At 38.9% G+C, this 24,899-nt stretch overlaps 1 protein-coding gene across 1 annotated transcript in view; it reads left to right on the top strand.

Annotated features, from left to right (window-relative positions):
- Positions 1-1,455: 1,455 nt before the first annotated feature.
- The window catches only part of PALMD (palmdelphin), a 44,989-nt gene continuing 21,545 nt past the window's right edge, over positions 1,456-24,899 (top strand). Inside the window, exons 1-2 of the mRNA XM_058030132.1 lie at positions 1,456-1,768; positions 22,507-22,552. Of these exons, the coding sequence (XP_057886115.1) occupies positions 1,728-1,768; positions 22,507-22,552 (87 nt within the window). The 5' untranslated portion in view covers positions 1,456-1,727. The remainder of the gene's footprint in view (positions 1,769-22,506; positions 22,553-24,899) is intronic.

Raw genomic sequence — 24,899 nt, 5'->3', positions numbered from 1 at the left:
TAATCTAAAGATGCAAATCTCGACTAAAGGAGTTGATACTCAGTGCCATTGCAGATTAGTCTCTTAACCTCCTTTAAAATTATTTTCTTACTAGCATTTAAGGTATTTTTCTTATCTTTTCCTGGAGAAAATAAAAAACTAGGGCAATATAGAGAGTAGAATAAAAGGATCTGTAGGAGTTCTACCTGACACCTACAAAACCGTATTTTCCACTTATTTTTGCTTACCTACCCACAAGATGGGAATAAGCCAAGAAGGAAAGCTAGGAGCTGGCACTGTGACAGAGTTCACCAGCCTTCAGTCTCTGCTGGTAGGAGGCCAAACCCTGTGACTAGTGAGTGCCAGAAGTCAGTAGATCTCCCTGTCAGAAGGAGCAGACCTTTCCTGGAGCTGGTAACCTCAGCCAGCAGGAGAAGCTCTGGGAACTGGGGCACTCTGCTGCAGAGCACAGCTGGGACCAGCCACGTCCACGGACCTGGTCACACACTGCCACACAGCTGGCAGTCTGTGCTAACCAAAGCCTGTGCCAACCTGCTCTGACTCATATTACAGAACATACAACAATATCCCAGCTGGCCTTTGAATATTCCCACAAAGCAAAGAGATCCCACATTGCCAAAATGGAAAAAATTAAAAAGACCACGCCTTTCTGTTATAGTTCAGAGATTTCCCAGTCCCTGAAACCTCCACAGCAAAGGGGCTATGGCCCCTCACACTTCTGACCTGTTCACTATCTCCCTGCTCCCTTAGCTCTTTGGTCCTGACATATCTGTTTAGAAAAGCAGCTTTTCCAGATTATTCAATTTGCCTCATATACAGCTTGAACAGTTCAAAATGAATATTCCTTTGGCTAAGTCTCCCTAAGATTTGATGGAGATATCCTCTGTTACTGAAGCGTATGTTGAATCCTGCAGAGTCTGAGATATGGCTCAGAGGGCATCCTGCCAAAAAACAGCCATTTTCCCCTCTCATTCTTCCCACACAACTGATTGGATTAATCAAGGTGTTGTCAAAATTGATACAGGAAAATCCAACAGGTGCCATGAAATTATTGCTTTCAAAGCAATTTTGCATGAAACAAAACATGTATTGATTACATATCCAATATAGCATTCTCATTGTATCTCTAAAAAAATTCCCTGATCACAGAAGCTCCATTTTAGAATACATTTGCTGTGTTTTTTCCTGAGTACTGTCAAGAAAAAATTTCATTTAAAACAGTTTATCATATGAAAGTTTTTTTTTTTTTAAAACCAACCTTTAGCATCTGCCCAGCATTTTTATCTGTTCAGAAATTACAGTAAATCACAGCCTTTACCTCACCTACTAATTTAGCTAGGATATGTCCAGAACAAAGGGCCACAATAAATGCCAAAGTGAGGGCTACACCCACTTGTAAATGACACAGCCCCAGGTCTCTTAGTTAGCAGGTTAAAAATTTACTAGATTTTAACTGACATACAAGACAAGTAGGTCCCTTCAATGACAACTGATTTATCAGAGGAAAAGTCTTTAGCAAGTACTCCTTAGCCCACTGTGGACTTTTCTAAAGTATCTGTTTCCATCTGTTAATCTTAGCCCCAAAAAAGAATTTATCTGGATAGATATGGGCATGAAGAAAGCATAATAACATAGCATCAAAAGGATTTATAATCTCAGAATTTGCTGCTTCCAGTCCTCTACCTTGTTGTCAATTGCAAAGAGGTGGTGATAAATGTGACATCAAAATGCAGTCTCACGCTTTGGTTTCTGAACAACGACAAAAAAGGTAAGGTCACTATTTCTTAAAAATTTCATTTCTTAAGAAATGTGTCTATCAAAATCTGTCTTTACATTGTATTTTCATCCTGCTCTTCATTCTGCTTTTCTTATTTACTAAAAAAAACCTCCTAGTTTATACATCTACAGTTATGATGTGGATCTGGAGTATGAGTTGTTGTGCTTTCAGATGTGGGAGAAAAGGAGAGAGAGCTATTTGTATGAATGCACTATAACTTCAATGCATTTGTGCCAGCTCACAATAGATGAGTACCCATTTCAAAGGTAGAGCTACACAAATCTTAAAATATATGTGTGCCTGTGATTGCAGCTACTCTTGAGAGACAAGGGGAAAATGGTGAGAGAGGATAGAAAGAGAAGATGGAGAAGAAAGAAGATGGTGTTTTTGAAATGTAGGTGGATTTAATCTAATTGTCCTAAACCTGCTTCTGTGACATTAAATAGTATTAGAGGGTGACTTTGAATACAGAAAAATACAGTGACCAAATCACTGTGCTGATTTGGTCATCAGCAAAGCAGCAATGCATAGCAATAATTCCAATTTACATAAATACACAGATTCTGTGGTTTGGCCTTAATTTAAATCAGACTTTTTCACTGTCAAAACTAGAATAATTTATTTTAATATGTGAATCTAGTTAGCCAGTTCTCATTGTTTAAACATTCTGTATGATCAGGAAAGGCATCAAAAAGCACTGTGAGGAGAGCCATCACCAAGTAACAAATATATTTATGTATAAAAAAAATGTATATAAACAAATACTACTTCTGCTTTGCTCTGTGCATATTCTTCAGACCTCCGAGCTATATCCAGCAATGGACTGCATTAAACACCCCCCACACTGAGTTTCCTGCTGTCTCATGTGATGATTCCATTATCAGAAGTCACATTCTCATGAAGATTTTTTCTGACCTAACTTCTCAGTCCCTAACCTCTGTAAATTACAATTCCTGCTCAGCTTTTCTCACTCTCAAAATTGGTTATTTCACCTTTGAAATACTCTAACACCTTAACCTCCTCTTTAAGTTGCTGAAAAAAGGTAATTTTAATCTTCTCCTTCTTGCCTCTCTAAATTATATCCTCAGATTGAAATAAAAGGACAATCTCAATTTTCTCTGTTGTATTTTGCCCCTCTCCTCCCCAGTCCCCAACCTATCTATAGATGCCTGCACAGACAGTTTTTCTTTTGCATGGAGACATTTCCCTTGACCTTTACCTTTCCGTCACACCCTGCTTTAATAGTGATATGCAGAATATTCATTTCAGATTTAAGTCTCAGAGAAGAAAATTAACCACAGTGATTTTTGCCTGCTTGTGGTAAATGATAGCCTTGGACATATTATAGCCTTGGACATTCATTGTTTTGGTAGAGATATTTGTCTGTTTTAGGAAAACAAGCAGATTAATTAAGAACTAGTTGAGAAATTACCAAGTTTCTCCCACACTTTCACTATAGCAGTTGATGTCATTTCATTTAAATCATACACATAGCATAAAATATGGGTTTCTTCCTTTTATGTGTAAAGTTACAAATCAAATTAAAGTGGTCCTGTGCAGATTACCTAGGAACGTAGAATCTCAGTTCCACTGTCAATCAACTCTCCATGCAGAAATATTGATGCTTACACCAGGCACCCAACCACACTGTGTGAAAGGACACAAGGAAGGGAAAGGACAATCAAAGCTGATCAACGTGGAATGAATTCTAGGGCACTTGTTGAACTCTGAAATCTACCCAATTTTTATGGTGAAGCTTGCACATGGAATTGGTGTAATGACATTTTCCAGAAACTTCTAAAAAATATTGGCATGAAATTAGTTTAATCTCAGGATACCTATCTCAGTAGGTTCCTGGGAGATGTATTAAGCAGATGCAGGGTTATCTAGTGAAGAATTTTATTGCCTATGATTTTAAAAATATCACTTACTATAAAAATTACAGCACATCCAACCTTCAGCACATCCAACCTGTGAATTATTTCATGATTCACAGAGAATGCTGAAATCAAATTCTGGCAACTTCAGTCCAACAAATGGCCATTGATTCCCATAGCCTTTTTTTTCCTGAGGAAAGGATATATAAAGTTGTCTTGGTATTTGTGTGCTTCTGTTGGCTAAATATCATGGTAAATTCCTCTCAGAAATCCATGACCTAGACAAACACAAATGTTTTCCAGATTTTTCAGCAGTGCTATAGTGCTAATTTTTTTTTCCAGTTTGCATCAGAAAAAAATATTTTTAAAAAATTCCTGGTGGGACTGTGTCAGAAGTGACAGAACATAGACATGTTCTGCAGAGCAAAAGGCAGAGGGCAAACAGCAGCCCTGTGATTGCCTGGCTCTGTCTGTGTCACCTTCAGCCTGGGACTTGCACAAATCAGTCACAACCAGCTCTCTAACTGATAGCAAGGTTTGTGTGCACACAGAGCAGCAGGAGCCTGGATAAGCTCACTAATTTGAGCACTTGGAAGCAGGAAAGAAAAGGCATAATAGTCTTGCCATGAAAGTCTGAAGGTGAAAGGGATCAGGGGAGGGGAGGAAGGCTGGGTGTTGAGGGGAGTCTGGACTGACTCAGAGTGGCAGCAGTAACAGCCTGTTCCACTGTGGTCTGCCAGTGCACACAACTTCCAGCAGTGCTACAGAGCTGGGCTCAGCAGTGGGGATCATAGTTCAGCACCTTTCCAGCTGCTTCCAGGTGGTGTTTTTGTAACAAAACAGAGTAACTTTATGAAAGCACTTGAATCAGAGCAAACTGGTACTCACTGAACATGATCAGGACTTAAGAGAGATGCTTCTATTTGTTTAAAGACACTTAAAGTTCTGAAATTCCAGTGGGATTTCACAATCTGCAATGGAAATACAGTGGCAGATTATCCAGTATTATGCATTTCCATACATGCCAAAGGGCAATGTGACTCCTAGCAAAGGTGTGGCTATAGGGTGTTTCCTACCTATAGTTTTCTACATGTAGCACCAAACCTTCCCTTATTATAATTTTAGAAAGTATTCCTCTGCTTATGCTAAAGCCAACACATTTTTCCTATTCCTTTCAACTCCTGCACACCTTGTAGTACCTTTGTCCATACTGATTACTAAGGAGGTTCCAAGAGCCAGGTTTCCTGGAGGCTGATGGAGGCAGTGAGGATGAAGGGGAAGCTGCCAATGAGCAGCACTTACCTATTAGCCATTAGCTAGGGAGACTCCCACTCCAACTGTTGCCTGAGAGAGATTTCAATGAAAAGATTACCCACATTTGATAAGGAATATTCCCAGCTTGGGAAGGACTCATGCTTAGTAGATGGTAATAACATTATTCTAATATTTAAAGCGTGTCAAGCAGTGCAAACAGGTTAAAATATTTCATTATGGATTCATTGAGGTATAAATTAACTGAGTGGTGCTAGGCTGATAGCTTAATTCTCAAATTCATATGTAATTTTCTACTTTGGATGAGCCAGGCATTGATTGAAATAGCCAACGTAGACCTGTAAACAAATAAAATTAGGGAAGAGGAGTTGAATTTTTGCCTGGTTTACTCTATAACACAGTATTTACTTCCAGTCTACAATATAGTCCCTGAAATGAGCACACCAAAATAATTTTCAGGCAATTAACACATATGAGACAGACTTTGGAGAGATCATTGGCACAGCCAACTCTTGACAGGCCTGCCAATGAATGCTGTTATGAAAAAAACCACATAGAAGCTACTGGAAGTTCTTTCTCAAAATGTCTGCTGGGGTCCCGACATGAAGTGATGGGTGACTTGTCACACACTATTCCTACAAAGCAACCATTTCTAGCAATCACATAGTCTATATAAATATGCAAATAAACTTGTATGAAACAGAACTTTTTGCTGGTATTTTTACTTGTTCTTTTCTGGCAACTGGCACATAAAGCTACAGAAAAGCATGGCTCCCTCTGTAATATACATACATAAATGGAATTACCATTCAGTGAATAATCCATTCCCATTTCATAATCTGATTTTAAGGCAGGGAGATCACAATATCTTAATATTTAACAATGAAATCTGGTCTGTCTAAATCTTGTTACAGAAAGTTGGAATATTTTTTACATGTCCATTTATGTATAGCTTCATTGGTGCAATTCTATTTTAAATGTGCAAAACTGCCTTAACTATACAGTTATTCCATACAACCAGTGAATCTGAGAAATAACTCAAGATAGCAGCATTTTCCACCCTGAACAAAATTCTGTGCAACTCTGGCTGCAAATTGCAGAAAAGGAATAAACACAAGTTGTGCTTTTTTGGGAGGCCTGAAAATATTGCCTTGAGAACAAAAAAGGCCAAATTTGCAGGATCCTGAATCCCTGTCAGAAAAATTACACAAGACTTAAGTAGGTTACAGACATCTTTGTTACTGTGGTTGCACCCATAATACCTGACCCACTCCCAGTTATAGAACAGGATCAACCAACATCAGGACAAAGGCTCAGAGATCCTTGCACTTTAACAGCTGTACCTGGAGGTAGACAAGTGGCCCTTGAGCCCAGCTCTAAAGTTTCTGCTGATGACTACAATGGAATTTGGGTGTGAATCCATTCACCTTCAATTCCTCTATCTAGAATGTGATAAGACCAAGCCAACAATTCAAGCTATAGTTGTGCTTATACTTAAATGCCTTCTTTTCCTGTTGGCCACATTTCCTTTTTTAAAAGGCCATCCTGTGGGAATAAAGAGTTCAAAAGCAAAATAAAATAAAAAACCTTTTCCATTTCATACTGAGATGTTTAAAACACTCATCTTCCTTCACATTACCAAACATTTTCCAGCTCACAGATATTTCAAAGATGTATTTGAGGTCTGGGCACAAACAGTGCTTTGTTTCTATATTTATGGTAAGATCTTTGTATGTAAAGATTATAGATGCTTTCCATTTTCAAACAGATGACTTTACACCTTGCTTCACTCAGAAGAAAGTTTCCATTAATCTGGAAGCAGCCAATGTTGGCAGTGCTCGCTGAGCAAACAGCAAACTGAAAAATACAGCAGATGTTACATGAGAGAGAATAAAGTAGGAAAATCAACAAACATTTGTCTCCAAGCCTGGGCTTGTCCATCAGTTAGTTTCACTGTGATGGCCTCCCAGAAGCAAGTACTTGAAGGCAAGTAAACTGGAATGCCAAGTATTTGCAACTTGCTCTAGGTTGCAAGAGATGTGAGTCAGTGCGGTTGAAATCATTATAACATGATGCTAAACTTGGGGTATTGGAGAAAACTACCATAGGGATTATCAGATACAGAAAAAACAATTGCCCAAGATAAAAAAACATCACAAGGCAGCTAGTGGAAAAAATCTGAGCATGGGTATTGCTCTTCCTAGTGGGATCACAGAAATGTTTATGCAAACAACTTTCACTACTTTATGTATGAGCTTAAGATATAGATAAAATAAGTCCTTACATTAAGAGTTAGGGGAAAGAAGAGCAAATATTTTTCTCTGCTAGTAACCTTGACTGCAACCTAGGTGAAAGATTGTTAAGAGACAAAGCCTACCATGACTTTTTATATACAGCAGAGAGGATGAGGTAAAGGCACAGGAATCAAATAGTAAAAGGAATCCTATGAAATCTTTTGGGCATCAAGACACCTTTAAATGCAATGGTAGAAACAAAACATTGTCACAGAAATGGCTTTTACCCTAGCTGACCCATCTCCTCGTTTTCCCACAGCATACTGATGGGCCTAGGCATGATTCTTAATTGTTTCATGACATTCTTTTTCATGTTTCACTGAAAACTGAGAAAAGGCAAAACCCTGTCTTTGCAAATGCAGCTTTTGAACTGGCAGCAGCATGACTCATCATGAAAAATGAAAAGCCATGCTAAACACTGCAGCCATTAGAGAAAGGCTCTGAAAAGGGGATTCTCCTGTGAGGCTCAGCACAGTCTTTATACTAAGAAGCTTGGGACTTAGTACAGTTATAACTCCTCTGACTTCAAAGGTACCCAAAGAATTAATTTGGCCCTGTTTGTTTTGGTTATGGCTGACTAGCCGGAAACAAAACCCAAAAGGTTCAGGAAATGCCAAGGTAATCTTATTTCCTTTCTCCCTCATACAGCGAGGATAGAGCTCCCAGCTGACTACATAATACCCAGGATGATGTGTGTCTTGACTGTCATTTGTCAATGCTGCTGCTGCTAAAAATCAAAGATTTATGTTCTCAAAAGAGCTTTTTGGCAGAAACTCCCAATTGCGCTGCAGGGTAATTCAATATACTGAAGCACATCAATGCAGTTTGCTTTGTGTATTTGCCCCCTGCCCAAACAGTCCTCTATAGACTTAATACTTGGCTGTCAGGCAACAAGCATGAACTTGAATCTGTCCAGACAGATTTTGTAATTATATGTTTTGAACAACAAATGCTTCATTTCTAGGTGCTCTTTATCTCTCAGCTCTGCATCGAAGACATTACCATGCCCTGGGATTGCTCAACTGAGTCCAAAAAGAGTCAGCAAATTCCTTACAACAAGATGAGACTTTTTTCTAATTAATCCTCATATTTTAAGGCACTGTCTTGCATAGTGAAACGTAACTAAACTCTATCAACACGCTACTCTATTTAAGAATTAGAATTCAGAGATGCTTAAACTAGTGATGGATGACTGCTGTTATGGTATTTCCATTGAGATCCATGCAAAACCAAGCATGGAGATGGAGAGAGTCTATTCACTAAGTGGCATTTTTGCTTGACGTTCAAGAACATTTTTTTCAAGATAAACACTTTCTTTTCAAGATGTTCACAAAGTACACAGAAATTGCCTTCTTGAAGTAAGAATTGCATAATGAAGAGATCAATTTCCATTTACTCAGATCTTTTCAGGGGCTTCCAAGGCTCAATCCAGGTTATTACTCCCAGCATAACTTCAGAACAATTCTCAAAATAAAAGACAATGACAATGCTCCTTACAAAGTCAATGCTAGGGGAATAAAGATTGTCTTTGTATGTGTCTCTACAAAGACACAAGGAACATTGTTTTAGAAAACTACCCCCAGGAGTCTATGAATGAGCCAAAAACTACCTTAAGCATGCCACTGAAAATTACTTCTAGCTTTCCAGGCAATTTTGAGCACTGCAAGAGTAATGTTCCTTTGGTTAATTACCTCAGTGCAGATGAGGTGCTAAACCCTTTGGCTGGCCCCTCCAACAGCCCAAGTTTGCCATGTCCCAGCAGATGCTACAAAGAAATTACATTGCACAGCCAGAACCTTCTTTAATAAATTTGATCTCTACAAATAATTAAACTACTCCCCCCGCCCAAACCCCAAGAGCAAACTTTATGCTGTACCTCAGAGGACTAAAGCTCTTTGAAACATCATGCTGCTTGACAGTCCCCAAAGCTGCTCACAAACAGACCTGATTCTGTGTATTGCTGACAAGAAAATTGAAGGTTTCACATGAGTTTAAGGGGACTTTGACTAGATGGAAACTGGTGAACAGACACAGAGGATCAGGCTCAATAAATTGAGGTTTCATAATTTTCAGGTTCCATATATTTAAGTCCCAGACCCATTCAGTTGTTAATAACAATTTCTCTATGCTGCAGGCTGGAGGGATCACAATCAGTCCTTATGAAGTGTGTGCTAGAACCCACATGGCTCACAGAGTAATGGTGCAAAGCGCCTGCAGACACTTCCTTGGCAACATTAGTTCAATCCAGTATAGAAAGCAAAGGGAGCTGCTGGTACCCTCAGAAAGAACCATTATCACATCACTCTTACATTAGACACCATCTCAAGCAGTGTCCTGCTCTCGATGAGTTTCATGTGGTCTGATGATTGTGTCACTCTGTTGTTTCCACACAGCTACTGTGTCACCCCATATTTACCTGTCAGAACACAACACAGCCCTCTTTCACAGGCAGTGAAGATGCCAGGGTCTGACAGAACATGTCTAGGATCTCCCCACCCACCACAGACAGCCAAGCCCTACAAGCCCCAGCAGGTCCATCCTGGGAGGAGCTCCAGTTTCTGCATTTCCTTTTCTCAAAGTGCTTCCTCTGCTGCAGCTGAACAAGTAATACTGGATGTGCTCCATTGGTTAACCTGTCCATGCTGTTACTTCTCCTGCAAACAGTGGTTGATATAAGTTTAGTCTACTACTGTTTTCACTGATGCCCCACCAGCTCCTGCTCTATGTCTCTCCTGTAACTCAGTTTCTTTGTCAGAATGAGGTATCAGCTGAGCAAGCCCTGCCTCATTCCCAGTGTGGGAGCTGAACTGCTGATCAAAGAGCTTTCAAGCTTTGTTATTATATACCTGATGAAGGCCAGACAAAAGGCCAAACTATAGATCATGAAACTGCTTCTTCAGCAACTTACTTTCTCATGTATCAGTTGACTTTTTCCTAGTGTTCATCATGATCTCTGAACCTCATTATATCTTCCCTGGGTTTTGTGTTGTTGAGGTTCCAATTACAATTAAATATCTTCCAGAAGTTCAAACATGATCTATCTGAATGTGTCCAGAGGTGTAAAGGTACATCTGTAAGTTAGTAATTGACCTGAAATAGTACCACAAATAAAATGAAACCAAATCAAAAGCGAGTAGTGGGCTTCCTGTATGCTTTCATAATTTTTTCTTTTTTTGGTCTAAAATACACTTTCTGAGGTTAATCCTCCCCTCATCTTGCTCAATGTTAGTGCTACACCCCAGAGAAGTGTCCTACTACCTATGGCCATTCACTAGAAACATCAGTTTACTCTCATATTTTGTGTGTTTGGGACCATGACACACTATCCTATGTGTCCTTTAAATTTTGTAACCTCTCAGGCAGTGAAATGTTCTGTATCTACCCCAAACTGGAAGGTATTGTTAGGAATAAACACCATAAACACCCTAAGTTAGGTTATTGCCATGAATAAATACAGCTGAGTTAGAAAAGGAGTTATCTAGTTAGAGCTAAAGTTAAGGGAGTAGGAGGCTAAGTAATTCCAGCTAGTTTTACATCAGCCTTGGTCACAGCAAACATTGAATCATGGTTTTTAAAGTACATTTAATGTTTTCTAACAGCACACTTTGCCTGGTATTGATAAGGTCTCTAACATTATCAGAAAAGTTAGCACATACAAGGCATTACAGATTCAAAGCCAAGACTTTTGTGAAGACCCCTTTCTTAGTTTATAAGCTCACACTGGCACCACTGCCCAAATGTTTGTAAAGCCCCCAGTATGACTGGACCAGAGTATGCAATACTGGTGATAAAAGACTGCACAGACTGCACTCTGTCAGTGGCCAAATCTCTGATTGAAGGAGCAGTAATTTATAGAGATACACATAAGAAGAATATTTACAGATTTTACATTCCTAGATACACATTTTAGTAATATGCAGGCCTCATCACCCAACCCAGCGCTGTCATCTGTTAATGCATGACATCAGTCTGCTTGCTCATTTAGAAAGGGCAGCAGATGAGATCATAGAGTCATTAGGGTTGGAAAATACCTCTAAGATCAGCTGAACTATAGCCCTCTGTGAAGATAGCCAGCCTGCTACACTCAGTGTCAGCATGCAATGAACTGAGAAGTCAGCCAAGCCATACACAGAGACCTTTTTTGAGAGGGACTAAATCACATGACAGGACCTCCCCCTGGCAAATGGACAGGGCCAGGCTGCTTTTAGCAAGGGCAGCTACTCCTGAAAAAGGATGGTGCTGGCATAAAATGATTAGCATAGGAGACTGTTGAAGGGCAAAGCACATTTGCTAATGATGACTGTAGCGCATTAGCCTGCTGCTGGGTCCATGCCATCTGAAATAATTTGTTAAAAGGTAGAGTTCTGGAGACCAATAAGGCACAGAAGCCTATTGCAACTGAAACAAATTAGAACATACATCCTTTGAAACAGAGGCAGCTTATACTTCATAGTGAGCACTCACTTATGAGTTCCAGGGTTTTCAACAAAAATCAAGCTGATGCTTCCATTCTCTTCTGGTCTGGGCTGGTCTGAATTTTGGTAGCACAGTTTAGGCAGTATTTAGGCAGTATTCCATTATTACTATGGCTGGTTGCAATTGTTATTTTGCATGGAAATCTATAAATTAAAAGCCTGTTTAAAGTGATTTTTTTCCAGCATTTCTTTTACCAAATGATCAGCCATCATTTTAGGTACACTCCAAATTCAATCATCTAAATGGCTGTGCAAGGAACAGTTCATATTCAACAATGGCACACTTCTCTGTGAGCTAGGAAAGTACCATCCTGCCCATCTGGCAGATGGGAAGCAGGAAATACACACAGAAGCAGGGCTGATTTTCCTGACTTACACAGATTCATTCACAATTCTCCTTGCCTCATGAAAAGACAGCATCTTTATACTCACATTTCTTGATTCATGACACCAAAAAGAATGGCAAATTCAGTCCCTATTTGAAAATCACTGGTTCTGGGTTATAAAAGGTTACTGATTAAAATTTACAAAGTTCCAAAAGGAAGGCTGCAAGCAAGTGGATCCAGCAGCAACTGCCACGTGTCTTGTAAATACATTCTGTAACTGGCACAGCAGGACCGTAGATGATATAATACTGACAGCCAAAATAACCATCTACCCAGGACAAACAGCAAATTCTGAACTGTTAAAATTTTTAAGAATTGCTTCAGGAAATGTGAAAAGTCAAAAGGACATTGAAAAAATATCAATAAGAAATCTTTTTAAGTTGCCCTTGATTAAGCCACTTTCGTATCATCTAACTAGTCACTTTTCTGAGCATGCTAAGAATGTTCTTGGGTTTTGTGATAGGTTTCATCACTTTTGTCACTGCCCTGGAATTATTGCTCCTCTTAAAAATCTCTTCTACCATGTAATAATTTCACCTTTCAACATCCAATCACTGAATTTTCTTATCATTTTGCCTTTACTGTCAAATTTCCATCAGTAAGAAACTGTGTTTTCTTGAAGAGCCAATTAACTTTCTATTTAATGAGTTATACTAGTTTTGTGGAACAAACTTTCTATTAAATTCTTCTATTATTCTTCTCATAACATTCCAGTCAGATTTCAGCATCCCTCTTGAAATATTTCCAGCAAAAGTGAACAGTCAATTCCCCACAACTGTTGCACTCATCCCTAACTCAGAGGAACTCTCAAACTCTTTAGAACATTAGCCATTCTAGCCACAGGTTTGCTATCAGAGTTAATATTCATCTGATGATTCAGTATGACTCCCAAACTCTCCTCAGAATCTTGAGGTGTCAGGGCATGCCTGAATCTGAGGAATTTCATCCTTCCTAAACACACAGCCCTGCTTTTGATAGTATTCTTACACGTGTGAGCCATAACAAAAATACATAAGATTCACTTTCTTACAGCTACAAAACATATATAGAACAGTTTGTTATTTCTGTATTGCAGAGGGCCACAGCAAAGGTCCATTTGCCATGTTCAGACATTATTGTCAGTAAAAAAATATGAAACACTGCTAAGGAAGAGCCTTCATGATGGCAGAAGTGAAAAGGAAAATAGAAATCTTCAGCTAGTCCTACAAAAGGCTTTGTTACTGATACGAGCCTTGTGAACCAGGGTTCCAAACAAAGAAGCCCAAAAGCCTTTTTTTGCAAATCTAACTCTTGTCATTAAACAGATTGGAGGCAGAAGACATCAGAGACCTTCTGTACAGTTCTGAAGCGCTGAAAAAAAAAACAGGCATGCTACTAATTTAGCCTATCATTCCAGAATGCCTGACAGATCTGAAACTTTATTAATCATCCCGCATACACATGGAAAGAGAGAGCATCTTGTCCATAAATTGTTATAAAGCTTTTTATTGCTCAGGAGGATCCAATTATTTTGAATTATTAAGTTGCAAAATAATTAAATAATCAAAGTTGTACAAACCAAAGCATTTAACTAATTCCTATCCTGCCTTTGTCTCTGAAACTGAGAGTATCTAGATAATAAACTGAAAATTAGAGAGATTAGACGTTGTTCTCAGCAGCTAGGAGTGTTCCTGCAAATCAGGCAAAAGTTTGTTGGCTAACAAATCAAATGTTCAGGAGAAATAAGGAAATTAAAGTAAAAACTAGATTTAGAAAATACAACTAAAATTATAATGTAGGAAAATAAATTGTAGGATCTAATTATTTTAGAATTTGTTGACAGGATGAAAATAGCTTTAAAAAGGGGGTTAAATGGAACAGATAAAGTAAAGAATTCCAAGATATTTTTTCAGTACAGGAGGGTTTGTGTCAGCATCTAGCCCTTTATCTAAAATGTTTTTGACAAGCTCTACTACAGGTAGCTTTTACCTCCAAGAACAGAAAATCAGAAATGAATAAGTACAGTCAAGAAAAAGTTAATTAGAGAATTTAAATTAATTTTCTGCAAGTGAAACAAGAAGAATCAACAGTCAGGATGTTTTTCTGATTGAAATCTCCATGTAACCAGGACAGAATCCCACTTTTTTGAGTCATGCTCATGATCCTTCAAAGTCTGACCTATACATCACTTCTTGCATTAATCATGTAGTTTTCACAACTGGCATTTAAATTTCACTAACTCAAAGACGGTTCTATACTACAAGCATTACATACAACAAAACCAAAAGGACCAGTATGCAAAAAAAAACATTTTCAGAACATCTTATGAGCACTTAGAGCTGCTCTGTGGATTTCATAACTGCTTGTTAGGGACAATTAAATGGGGAGGTTCAAGCTGTGGTCAGATTTCTGCAGCCTATCAGTGCAGATGGTGCACACTGGGAGCTGTCCCCTGGACCTTCTTCATCAAATACTGACAGAGGTAGGCAGATTTGCTCAGGGTTTATGAGATTAATACAGGATAGGAGAAAGACTGAGGATTAGGATAATGTCTAGCTGAAGCAGGAGGAGGTGGAAGGGGTTGAGGCTCTCACAAGGTTTTTTGGAAAGCAGGCACTGTCAGAGGTATTGCAGGACCAGCCAGGACCTGAGGTATTGCAGTCAGTTCTGCTGAAGATATCATAAGAGTAAGGCAAATAAGAAAAAAGGTTGCAGTCAAAGGAATAAGGATTTGGAGGAAGAGTTAATTTGAAGCCCCTAATGGGAGCCACCAAAGAGACCCATTCCTCTACCAACATTGCCAATTCTAATTGCTAATTTGCATATGGCAGCACACAGCTGCAGTGTGAGATCAGCTCTGGAAAACCCCATTAGGGCCAGTACAGGACACTCACACTGCTCTGAAATGGGGATTAAATTTCTAATTCAAACCCCACGAACAAGTTTCTTAATGTCTTGTAGCTGCATCAGCTGTATGTCTGACAGTACAGCTAGATCCATTTGGCAGCAGGCTATTATAATAGTGAAATGAGAAATTACCTGACAAGCTCCTTTTCCAGATTAACACAATGCATCAAACCCTTTTCAAATAGTCATTTCACCTCCAGGCTACACACAATGGCATTTCCAAATTTTCAAAGATTTTGTTGAAATAGGTTATTAAAATAGTATTGAACTCCAGCCTTTGCAGGCCATCAGTCTCCAAGTGATTTGGACTGTAAAGACCATAATAGATCTCCAAACCAACTACAGGTCCTACTTGCAAGGCTGCAGAGACATTTGCAAAGACACTCTTCAGAAATTATATCTAATGAAGCAGTGCCATCACATGCAGATTAGCTTGGCTCTCCTTAAGTCACTGGGTAAGGAGCCCATTCACATCTCAAGAAGATATGACTAGAAAATAACTTTATAGTCCCCAAAATATTCTTTCATGCAACCAGATTCTTCTTTGCATTCATGAATGGTAATAAGACCTTTGATCTGATGAAAGTGTTTCAAAGGCCTATTCACCTCCAGGGGGGAAGAAAAGGGGAAAATGAAAGCTTCCACACATTGTGTTACATAGTCTGTAAAGGTAAATCTACATTTAACAGCTTATTTTATCTAACAGTTTAGCACTTTCCCTTTCTTCCCACTTGTCCCTCCTCTTCCACTGCTCTTTCCTGCTCCTTTGCATTTTCCAGGAGCCACAGTTTCACCTTCTATCCTCTCTACCACATTTTGGCACTCATCAGGCTTCCCTGGGCAATGATCTGACTCATCAGCATAGCAATAACCACTTTTTAGCTTGGTTAGATCTCAGCCAGCTTAGTGAGCAGATTCAGTGAGCAGACAGCCACGGTACCTGTGGGAATATGGTACATAGAGACAGAAGCAGGATGTCTTCCTTCAGCTCCACAGAGCCAGTGTATCAGTTCAAACTTCTTACAAAATTTCACCAGGAGCAAATACCAAGCAAAGAGCAGAATATCACTAAGAGGATCCGCTACAGATTCAGACAAAAATAAGGACAATAATACCTTTCTGAGTAGAAAATGTAGCTATGAAACAGGTCTGAAGTCCTGACAATCAAAACAACACTTCCACAAAAAATAAGGAAACTGTACTACAACACATTTTTTGCTCCTAGTTAATAATCATCACTCTAAGGTAAAGGGTTAAGTAAATGTACAGTGCTGTGTGAAGCAGCAGTGAAATATTTGGATCTGTTGGAAAAGGAGAGTTGGTGACATAGTGTCACAGGCATCCGGATGACTCCTCGGGCTCAGCTGCTCGCGCTGCCCCGCCTGGCACCCGGCACAGCCGGCGGCAGCTGCCAGAGCCCCGTGTTATTGAGGTGACCTCCCTGGCACCAGCAACGAGCAGGGGACAGCTGACATTAACAGTCTGGGGGACTGACAAGCTGAGAGTTTTTCCTCACCCACTGCTTCCAAATAAAAAACTCCTCAGCAAAAAACAACAGACCTTCACTGAAGAAACTAGGCCTGGATTTCCAACACTCATCATCTGACATAAACAATCTTATCACCTCTGCTAACAATAAAGTTTTGCATAATCTTATGGTGTTTTTTTTTCCATTAATACTTGGAAAGGCTTACGCAAAACAAATTGTATGTGTGATATTTTTTGCCCACCCACAGCGGAGGACACTTAATATCTGGAAGCACAGGAAGGATTGCCAGAGTCTGAAGTCATCGTGTTTTCACAGCAGTTTCAAGCTTTAGCTAAATAGCTAAGCATACATGCTTATCATACATGTCAACATGAGGTCTCTCGTGGTCCCTGGACCACTCAGTGAGGTAAGCCTGAGGCTGCAAGGTGGCTGAGTTCATCTCTCTACTGCCAGAAGTCACATTTCCTACATCTTTCTTCTCTTGCTGCTTGTCTCCTGATCAGAATTAGAGTTCTTCTTACTCCCTAATATTACTGTTCCTGTCATCTCCTATTGAGCCTATTCAGCTCACTGACATAGTAGATATTCATGGATTTGGGGATTTAGGTTTGTTTTCAAGTTTTCTTTTTAATTACTTTCCTGACAGATTAGCAAATATAATTGCTTCAGAGATGAATCAGATGAAGGGAAGTGACAGGAAAATGTGGCTGGAAGTGTGGGAGGAGAAAGCATAACTCTTTGCTCTGCTGGGAGCTATCAGATAAGGTTCATCCCATCTTGCAGAAGTCTGATCTCCAGTGCTACAGGCACAGACTCGTCAGGCAGCTTCTCAAAGGAGCAGCGTGGCAGCTCTGCCCATGCCTCGGGAGAAGGGAGCCAGCTGACGTCACCCACACGGCTGCTCAATGCCTTCACCACCTCCAGTCTTGTCCCTGCCTCTTCTACACCCCACCCTCCCCAGCTCCAGCTGCAGAAAGAGCTTTTCTCATCAGGAATTCCTGCTTCAGCTCATCTTCTAGACCAAATTGTCTGTACTTTTAAGGCTTTCACCAGCAGCACTCGGTACTGTGGCACAGGTACACCTGGCACTGTGTTCACAAAAATATGTCTGTAAAGCCCTAACTTTGCTCTGCCGTCCTACTGAAGTCTCTTACATCCACACATCACAACTGTCCTCATTGTGCTCTCCTCATAAAATAAGAATCAGAAGCCTATGAGATGTAGTTTCCTTATTATGGACAGCACACTTTTTGCAGGATTTGGCCTGGTTATGGGGTGGTTTGTTTTCACTTAATAAAGCATAACCAAACTATGCAATAACTAAAGATGGTTCTTAGAGCCCTGCTAAAAATTCCCCACACAGTTGGCTGGGTAGGATTTAAAACTCTGCCCTATTCTTAGAAGTGCATATCTGCAGCAGTTGGAAAATGCTAGGTTGTGAGCAATGTGTTCCACAACATGTGTAAGGCACCCATCCTGAGTATTTCAGATTCTGTGGGTTTGTTTCAGTTTACATTTATAAAACAAAACAAAAAAAACCTGAAAAAACTCCTCAAATGACCACAAAACAAACACAGACCTATCACTTACCTGGGCACCTGATCACATTCTATTAAGAGTCTCACATTTGGTATCACCTCAGTAATTACACTTAAACTATTCACTGAAGTAGGATTTTCAGATGAGACACAACAGAGTGTTAAAGGTGCTTTGGAAAACCTCGCACATCCAGAGGTTCATAAAATACGCAAGAGTGAGAACAGACAAGTCTGGGAATATGAAAAATGCCACACAAAACATTGTTAACTGATTTAAAAATAATCAGTATACTTCAACAAAGTTCACTGTGTAATTTTAGAAAAGAGGGGCAGGATGGTCCATATTTAGCACAATAGCACTTTTAGCTGGGTTTAACTGTGTCTTATCAACATAAGATAGACCCCTACCACAGAAGAGACATCTAAGCCTGTGCTGCATCCTAAAACCTCTCCATAGCATTTAAAGATGCCTGAGCAGCAGATGTACCAAAAAATTTAAAAATCAATGTGTTAAAGAAACCTGATGATAATGACAAATAGCTGGGTTTTTAGTTTGAGTTTAAAGAAGTAATATATTTATAGTTATGAATAGCAACAGGAAGGGAGTTGTACCAACTGAAACATAATAGTCCAAGGCTTTTCCTCCCAGAGATTTAGGGTGTGTATCTACTCAAACAAGTAAATGAGGTAGAATTTAGCTTCATAAAACTGTATAAATCTGAGATATCTGGATATTGTTTTGCTTCAGTGAGAGGACCCAAGAAATTCATTATGTTCAAAGACCTGCCTAGTAGGGCATTACTTCTCCAAAACTGGCCTTCAAAGCAAAATTTAATCCCTCTGAGAGCTGGCACATGTTTTGTTATAAACTTCCTCTAAGATCCTAAAATTTATAAATGTTTTAATAATTTCAAATGTATAATTTGATGGAGAGATGTGAACCTTATTTAGATTTTCAAATTTCTCTTGCTTGTTGGTTTATTTTCCACCTGTAAAATGCAAAAACTGTGGTTCTAGCTGGAGAAGGGTCTGTCTCTCAATCAGTTGAGGCACACCCGATAACAGACTTCTGTGCCAATTGACAGGATGGCTGCAGTAAACATTTCTATTGAGAGACCTTCAATGAAATTTATCTCCTCCCTATTCCTGCTGTCAGAGCCAAGGCTATATGTAGAGAAATTCATAGGGGCAGTACTGTAAGAATATAGAATTCATTTTTGTACTGAGTCCAAAACACCGTTTTTGTGTTTCAAACACATTTACCAAAGGCAGCTCATCACAAAGCAAAATTACCAAACTACTTAAGATAAACAAAATGTGAATTAATGACCTCAGTAATCACTGTTTCCAGAAAGTGTAGGCTATGCTTCCAGCTGATAACAATCTAATCAATTCCACTCACTTCACTAATCAAGTTCCACTCACTTCTTGAAAAGTGAAAGCTTCTTTCTCCTTACCTTTAATGCAATGTTTCTTCTCAGAGGCAATTGTTTGCTAGCACAATAATCTATATCTCACTGTACCTTAGGCTAGTTATGCGTTTCAAAAGAAATCCCAGTACAATGAGCAAGAGGAGAACCTGAGGCTGATATTGTATGCAGAATATGGCCAGGGAAAACCAGTACAGTTCTGAAGACCATTCCAGGACTTAGACATTGCTCCAGAAATGAACAAAAGGACTTGCATTTTCAGCTGTGAAAGTGCTTCTATGGTCCTTCTAGATTTTGGTTCATGACATTGCATTCTTCTAAATTAGCACTCCCTTTTCTGTAAGACTTCATAATGGAACTCTCTCACCTTGTGCTGCAAATTTGCATTATTATTTCTAGATGAGGTACACAGTGCAAAAGGGAAACAAACAAAGGAATAAGTGATGCCAAAAAAATCCAACCTGTATGACTCGTTATATGATACACAAACATTTTCTGCATCACTTAAGGAATCCATTATACCAAAAGAAAAATAAACTTTTTCTTAAAGTTGCAGAATAGGTAGATCGTTTCCTCTGGATATGTTCCTGGCAGACAGGTTCTGAGAAACCTTGTTCCAAGAATCCTGTGGGCTGAAAACACAGCTGTTCAGATTCACTGCTCTAACCTTTACTCCATGGATACTCCTACTGGTAAGGCAGGCTTACCAGGCAGACAAAATGACAGCTGGTCCATTTCTTCTCCTGCACATAAATCCCATTTAGAATAGGATTAAGATAACTGGAAAACAACCTATTGACTGAACAATGAATCCCCTAACAAGGGGATATATATGATTCAAACAATTTAAAATATTTAAAGTGGCTTTTAAATACTTTCTTAATAATGGTCACCTGAAAACAGAAGCAACATTCTAGAAACCTTCTTCAGGTTACCTCAACTTACTAGTTTAGATTAGAGAAACACAGGTCAAATACTTTTCCAGTCTAACTATATAACATCCACAAGCAGGGTTTTTAAAAACATATAATTTTCAAGCATAAATTTAGGACAATACTTTAGATCATAAAAGTTCTAAGCAATGCAAACCCATTGATTTTAATTTGATCTTGAAATACATATCTAATTCCTCCACCCACAGAATGTAGATCCCATTTATTTCACAGTACAGATTCTGGCCCAAAACAGGCATCCTTAATTCTGATGTAATCCATTGCTGCTTTAAATATTTTTAAACATTCTGAAGTCTACCTACACACTTAATATTTAAGATGAACTTCACAGAAGACAAAGGTAAAGTAAGTTGGTTTGGGGTTTTTTCAGTGTTTGGTAAGGCAGGCTATACTAACTTATGAAAGCTTAAACAGAAAAGCTCTATTGGCTTCTGCAGCAACAATATATTTATTTTCATGAGGCGGTTGAATTTATTCTCTTATCCATAAACCAAACTTATTTCAACTCCCTTGTAATTTGTCTCTTGATACACCTCAATGTACTTGCCTTTGAACTTTGCATTTGCTTTAATATTGTAATTTTTTAAATTTCAGATGCTGAACAAACAAAGCATATATTAATATTTTAAAATTAGATTTTAACTCTTCACTGGAGATTAAAAATGGGGTCTTTGCAAGTTTGAACAAAACCTCAGGGTGGATCAGAGTATAAAGAAAACATTAATCAATCCTTAATCCCCAGTGCAGAGCGGGGAAATCTGCTCATGTATACAGAGAAGGGATGACATACTAGAAAGGAGGAAATTGAAATTAAATATTGGTTTCTATTGAATTAAAAGACTGCAATTTCACCATCAAGTATTCAGTTCTGTAGCATCTTATAATTTGCTAATAATGAGCTTGATTTGCCATTCAGCTTCAGGTCACTGTAACAACATGTAAAATAAAACCTGTCACCAAATCCTGCTGAGTTGAGTCATGTCAGTGAATTAGCAGGAAAAACCCAAACATGCTGACTGACTCTTCTGCTGGTGTCCTTACGAAGACTTAAGTTATGTGATACTGAAGGTAACAAAGGGATTCCAGATTCACATTACACCTTTATGCTGTTTGATTTGCTTAGAATTCTTTCCACAACTGGATTTTACTAAGGCAGTTCCACTTGTTCTGCAAGTTTCCTAGATTGATTTTGGACAGCTGACTCTCACTCAGGTAAATGGAAAGGTCAAAATGTGCACCAACCCTAAAGGCACAGAATGCTGTTTTCAGCAGAAATCTACAGCAAGTCAACTGACTGAAAAAAAATCCAGCCTGAGAGCCACCAGCATTTTAGATTCATCTCGGTAACACTGCAGTGATGATCCTGAAATCCTTACTTAGACAAAGCTTCCCCTGAGTCCCAGATAGCTGACCAGTAATTGCACAGATTAACACTTGCATTTAATGAAAGACCTGACTGCTTAAAGTTTATCTTACTTCAGGTTAGCAGTTCTAAAACTCTTCCAGCTATGAATACAGCTTTTCTAAAAATTTCATCTACAAAACTAAATTGAAACAGCTGTCTCAACTCCATGCCATCTACAATGCTAATATTAAAACAGGTTAAAACCTACTGGTGAAATAAGATAAATAATTTAAATAATAAACTTTCTTAGTTTAAATAAATTAATAAGTTTAAAATATCTGTTTATCATCAGTAGCATAGAAAAAGAAAGGAAAGATAAATAGGAACATAATAAAAGTTTACTTCAATTGTGGTTCTGTAAGAGTCTGTTTTGGGCATTTAACAGTTAAAGAAGCAGTGGCACGCTAACCGAGCACATTAAAACAAAGAGTTGGCAGCTCCTGAAGGAAAAGAGCTTGTGCTCCACTGTTCCAACTTGTCAGTCAACTCATGCCAGCACTCTCCCTGTCTGCCTCTTCTCCACACCCTCATTACATGTGTCTGTCTGGACTGATCTGCTCATCTGTTCAGGGACTCTTCTGACAAGTCAAAAATTCTGCCTCTTTCTGCTCTGGAATTGGATCAAATCACCTCGGCTTTTTTTTTTTTGTAGCCCCACCAGGAGGTTTTTTGCTTATGGTCTCATTCTGTTTGCCTTCACTACTTGTCTGTTTTTGATTTGTAGAATGGAGGAAGCCGAATTGCTGAAAGAAAGATTCCAGGCCATAACAGTAAGTGCTCATGGTTATAATTCACTATTTAAAAAAAAAAAAAAAAGGCTTAGAAGTAATATTAGCAATGAGCTGCTGTGTGTTTGCTGAATAATGATTCAGCTCAGGACAGAAAAGGAAGACTTTGTCTGCTTGAAATTGTTACTTAATAATTCTGGTTTATAGGATATTGCTTTAAGACAGCTAAGTTGACTGTACTGACTTCATTATGGGTTGTATTGGTTGTATTGCACCTTAAAATTAAATTCAAAGCAGTGAAAGTATGTGTGCAAATCACTACTGGACAGTGTAAAACACACATTACAGAATGTTTGCCTGAAGGTCAGAAGGCAGATAGAGAATTCCAGAACAAATCAATTTTTACATTTCACCATGTGAGATTAGAGATTTTTCATTTGTACTGTGGAATTAAATACAAGTTTGGAATTATTAATGATCTCTCCTAAGTATTGCTGTCTGAAAAGTAAAAAAGGACAAGCTTGGATTAAGCAAATTGCTCCTGTCAGTTTTCAGAGGACAGACTCGGTGAAGTCTATGCTAGAGACATTGGAAAACATTTTCAGTTTCTCTTCTGAAAGGAGATCTGAGTGATGATTTCTAGTGTGCAAAAGGAGCAACTAAACTATTTTTAAAGTAATACAACCTGATGTTATAAAAATTGGCTGAAGCCAAATCCTCCTCTGATTTGATCTCCAACTGAACTTATTCAGTTACAAAAGACTTAAACTGAAACAACATTTGTCCCGCTGAGATGAAAGGAAACCTCCGGAAGGATCATTCACTCTATTAGTTAATAATAAATAATGGAAACAAAGGCATTTGTCCCACTCCTAACATGACAGATTAGTTGTGAAACACAACTAGCAGAATAAATGGTGGGCAGAATTAAAAAATACCTTATTGGAATTCAAATAAATGTAAGAAGGCATAACTGGAAATCTATGGGAATCTAACGGGTTGGGTTTTGATTCAGTTGAGTTTTAATTATGGCACTTGATAAGAGCCAAGAGGACCATTTACTGTATTTACTTGAGACCTGAAAGAAGTGCACAATAAGGTAATTTGAAATGTTTTAGATGTTTAGAGTACATTTGTTGGTTTAACTGCAATGTTGCCTGAACCAGGGTCATAACCTGGACTTTGTCTCTAGTGTATGGGCTCAAAAGATAACAGCTTTGGTGCTGCAGAGAAGTCCAGGCCTCACAATGATTTGTGCTCCCTGGGATGCAGGGGCAGGAATGGGGCAGCACTCTTGGCTGATGAGGAATAATATGAACATACTGATGCTGGCATCCTCCAGCTGCAGCTTTGCTTCCAAATCAATACTGAAGCAGTTTTCTTTAAATAAACGGGGGCAGCTTCCAGTGTCTTCCATTAGAAGAAATAGGAAATAATTTTTGGGTTCTGCCTATGACTTAATTTATTACACTTGATGTGTAAAGGAGCAATGCGCTCGCTGCTTTCATCAATCCAGAGCATGCAGTTGAAACACATGGAGTGTTCCAACTGCAGAAAGGAAGTAGCCTGATTAAAGGGAAGCTATCAGCCCTACCAACCTGCAGAAAGAGTTGTCCAGGGAAACAACAGCCTGCAGTTACAGTAGCAAGCTACTCCATGGCTCTGGGGGGGTTGGCTCAAGTAAAGTACCTGGAAATTTCAAGTGCTACATTCCAGATGTTTGCTGTACAGGATCTAACAGGATAGCAAGGGGCACTCCAGCAGTCAACAACTGCACCTGCGCTGAATGTTTTTATTGTTAAATACCTGTCTCCTTGACAGCAACACAACCAGTAGGAGTTCTCAAAGCCTTTTGCAAATCTTTTGTCCCTATAGCAAACAAAAAGGAAAACATGATTATTGTTTTTGTTCATGATGTTGCTGCTATTAAATGTTTTGACGCTCCCACGGCTCTGAAAAGGAAACTTTTCCTTTGTTATGTAGCTACCACCTGCTGCTGGTGTATCTAGACTAGAAAAGCAAAAAATAAAATGCCTTCATTTTGTTAGAAAGACTCTCATATCTTAAGATATGAAAACTTTAATACCTTTGATGCTTAGTGGGTTTTAATGTCTAGAAAATTACAAGAAAATAAAAATACTTTAGTTAAAACATTAGCTGCTCCATGGAATTGACAGTATGTGGCATTTGCCAGGGGTCCAAGACCACCATCTTTGGCCCCACTGTAGAACAATGACACAAACTAATGGACTTGGCAGACTAGATATTTCACAAGACACTGCTCTGTGGATGCCATTGCCTTTCTTTCAGACAGATCCAGCCTAGAACACAATTCATTTCTGCGCACAAAAGTCAGGAAAGAGTCCCATGTGTTTCAGTAGGAGTGAAA

The sequence above is a fragment of the Melospiza georgiana genome, chromosome 9, assembly GCF_028018845.1.
Source record: "Melospiza georgiana isolate bMelGeo1 chromosome 9, bMelGeo1.pri, whole genome shotgun sequence".
Taxonomy (NCBI): domain Eukaryota; kingdom Metazoa; phylum Chordata; class Aves; order Passeriformes; family Passerellidae; genus Melospiza; species Melospiza georgiana.
The sequence above is the reverse complement of the archived record's forward strand: the minus strand, read 5'-3'. Positions and strand labels throughout refer to the sequence as shown.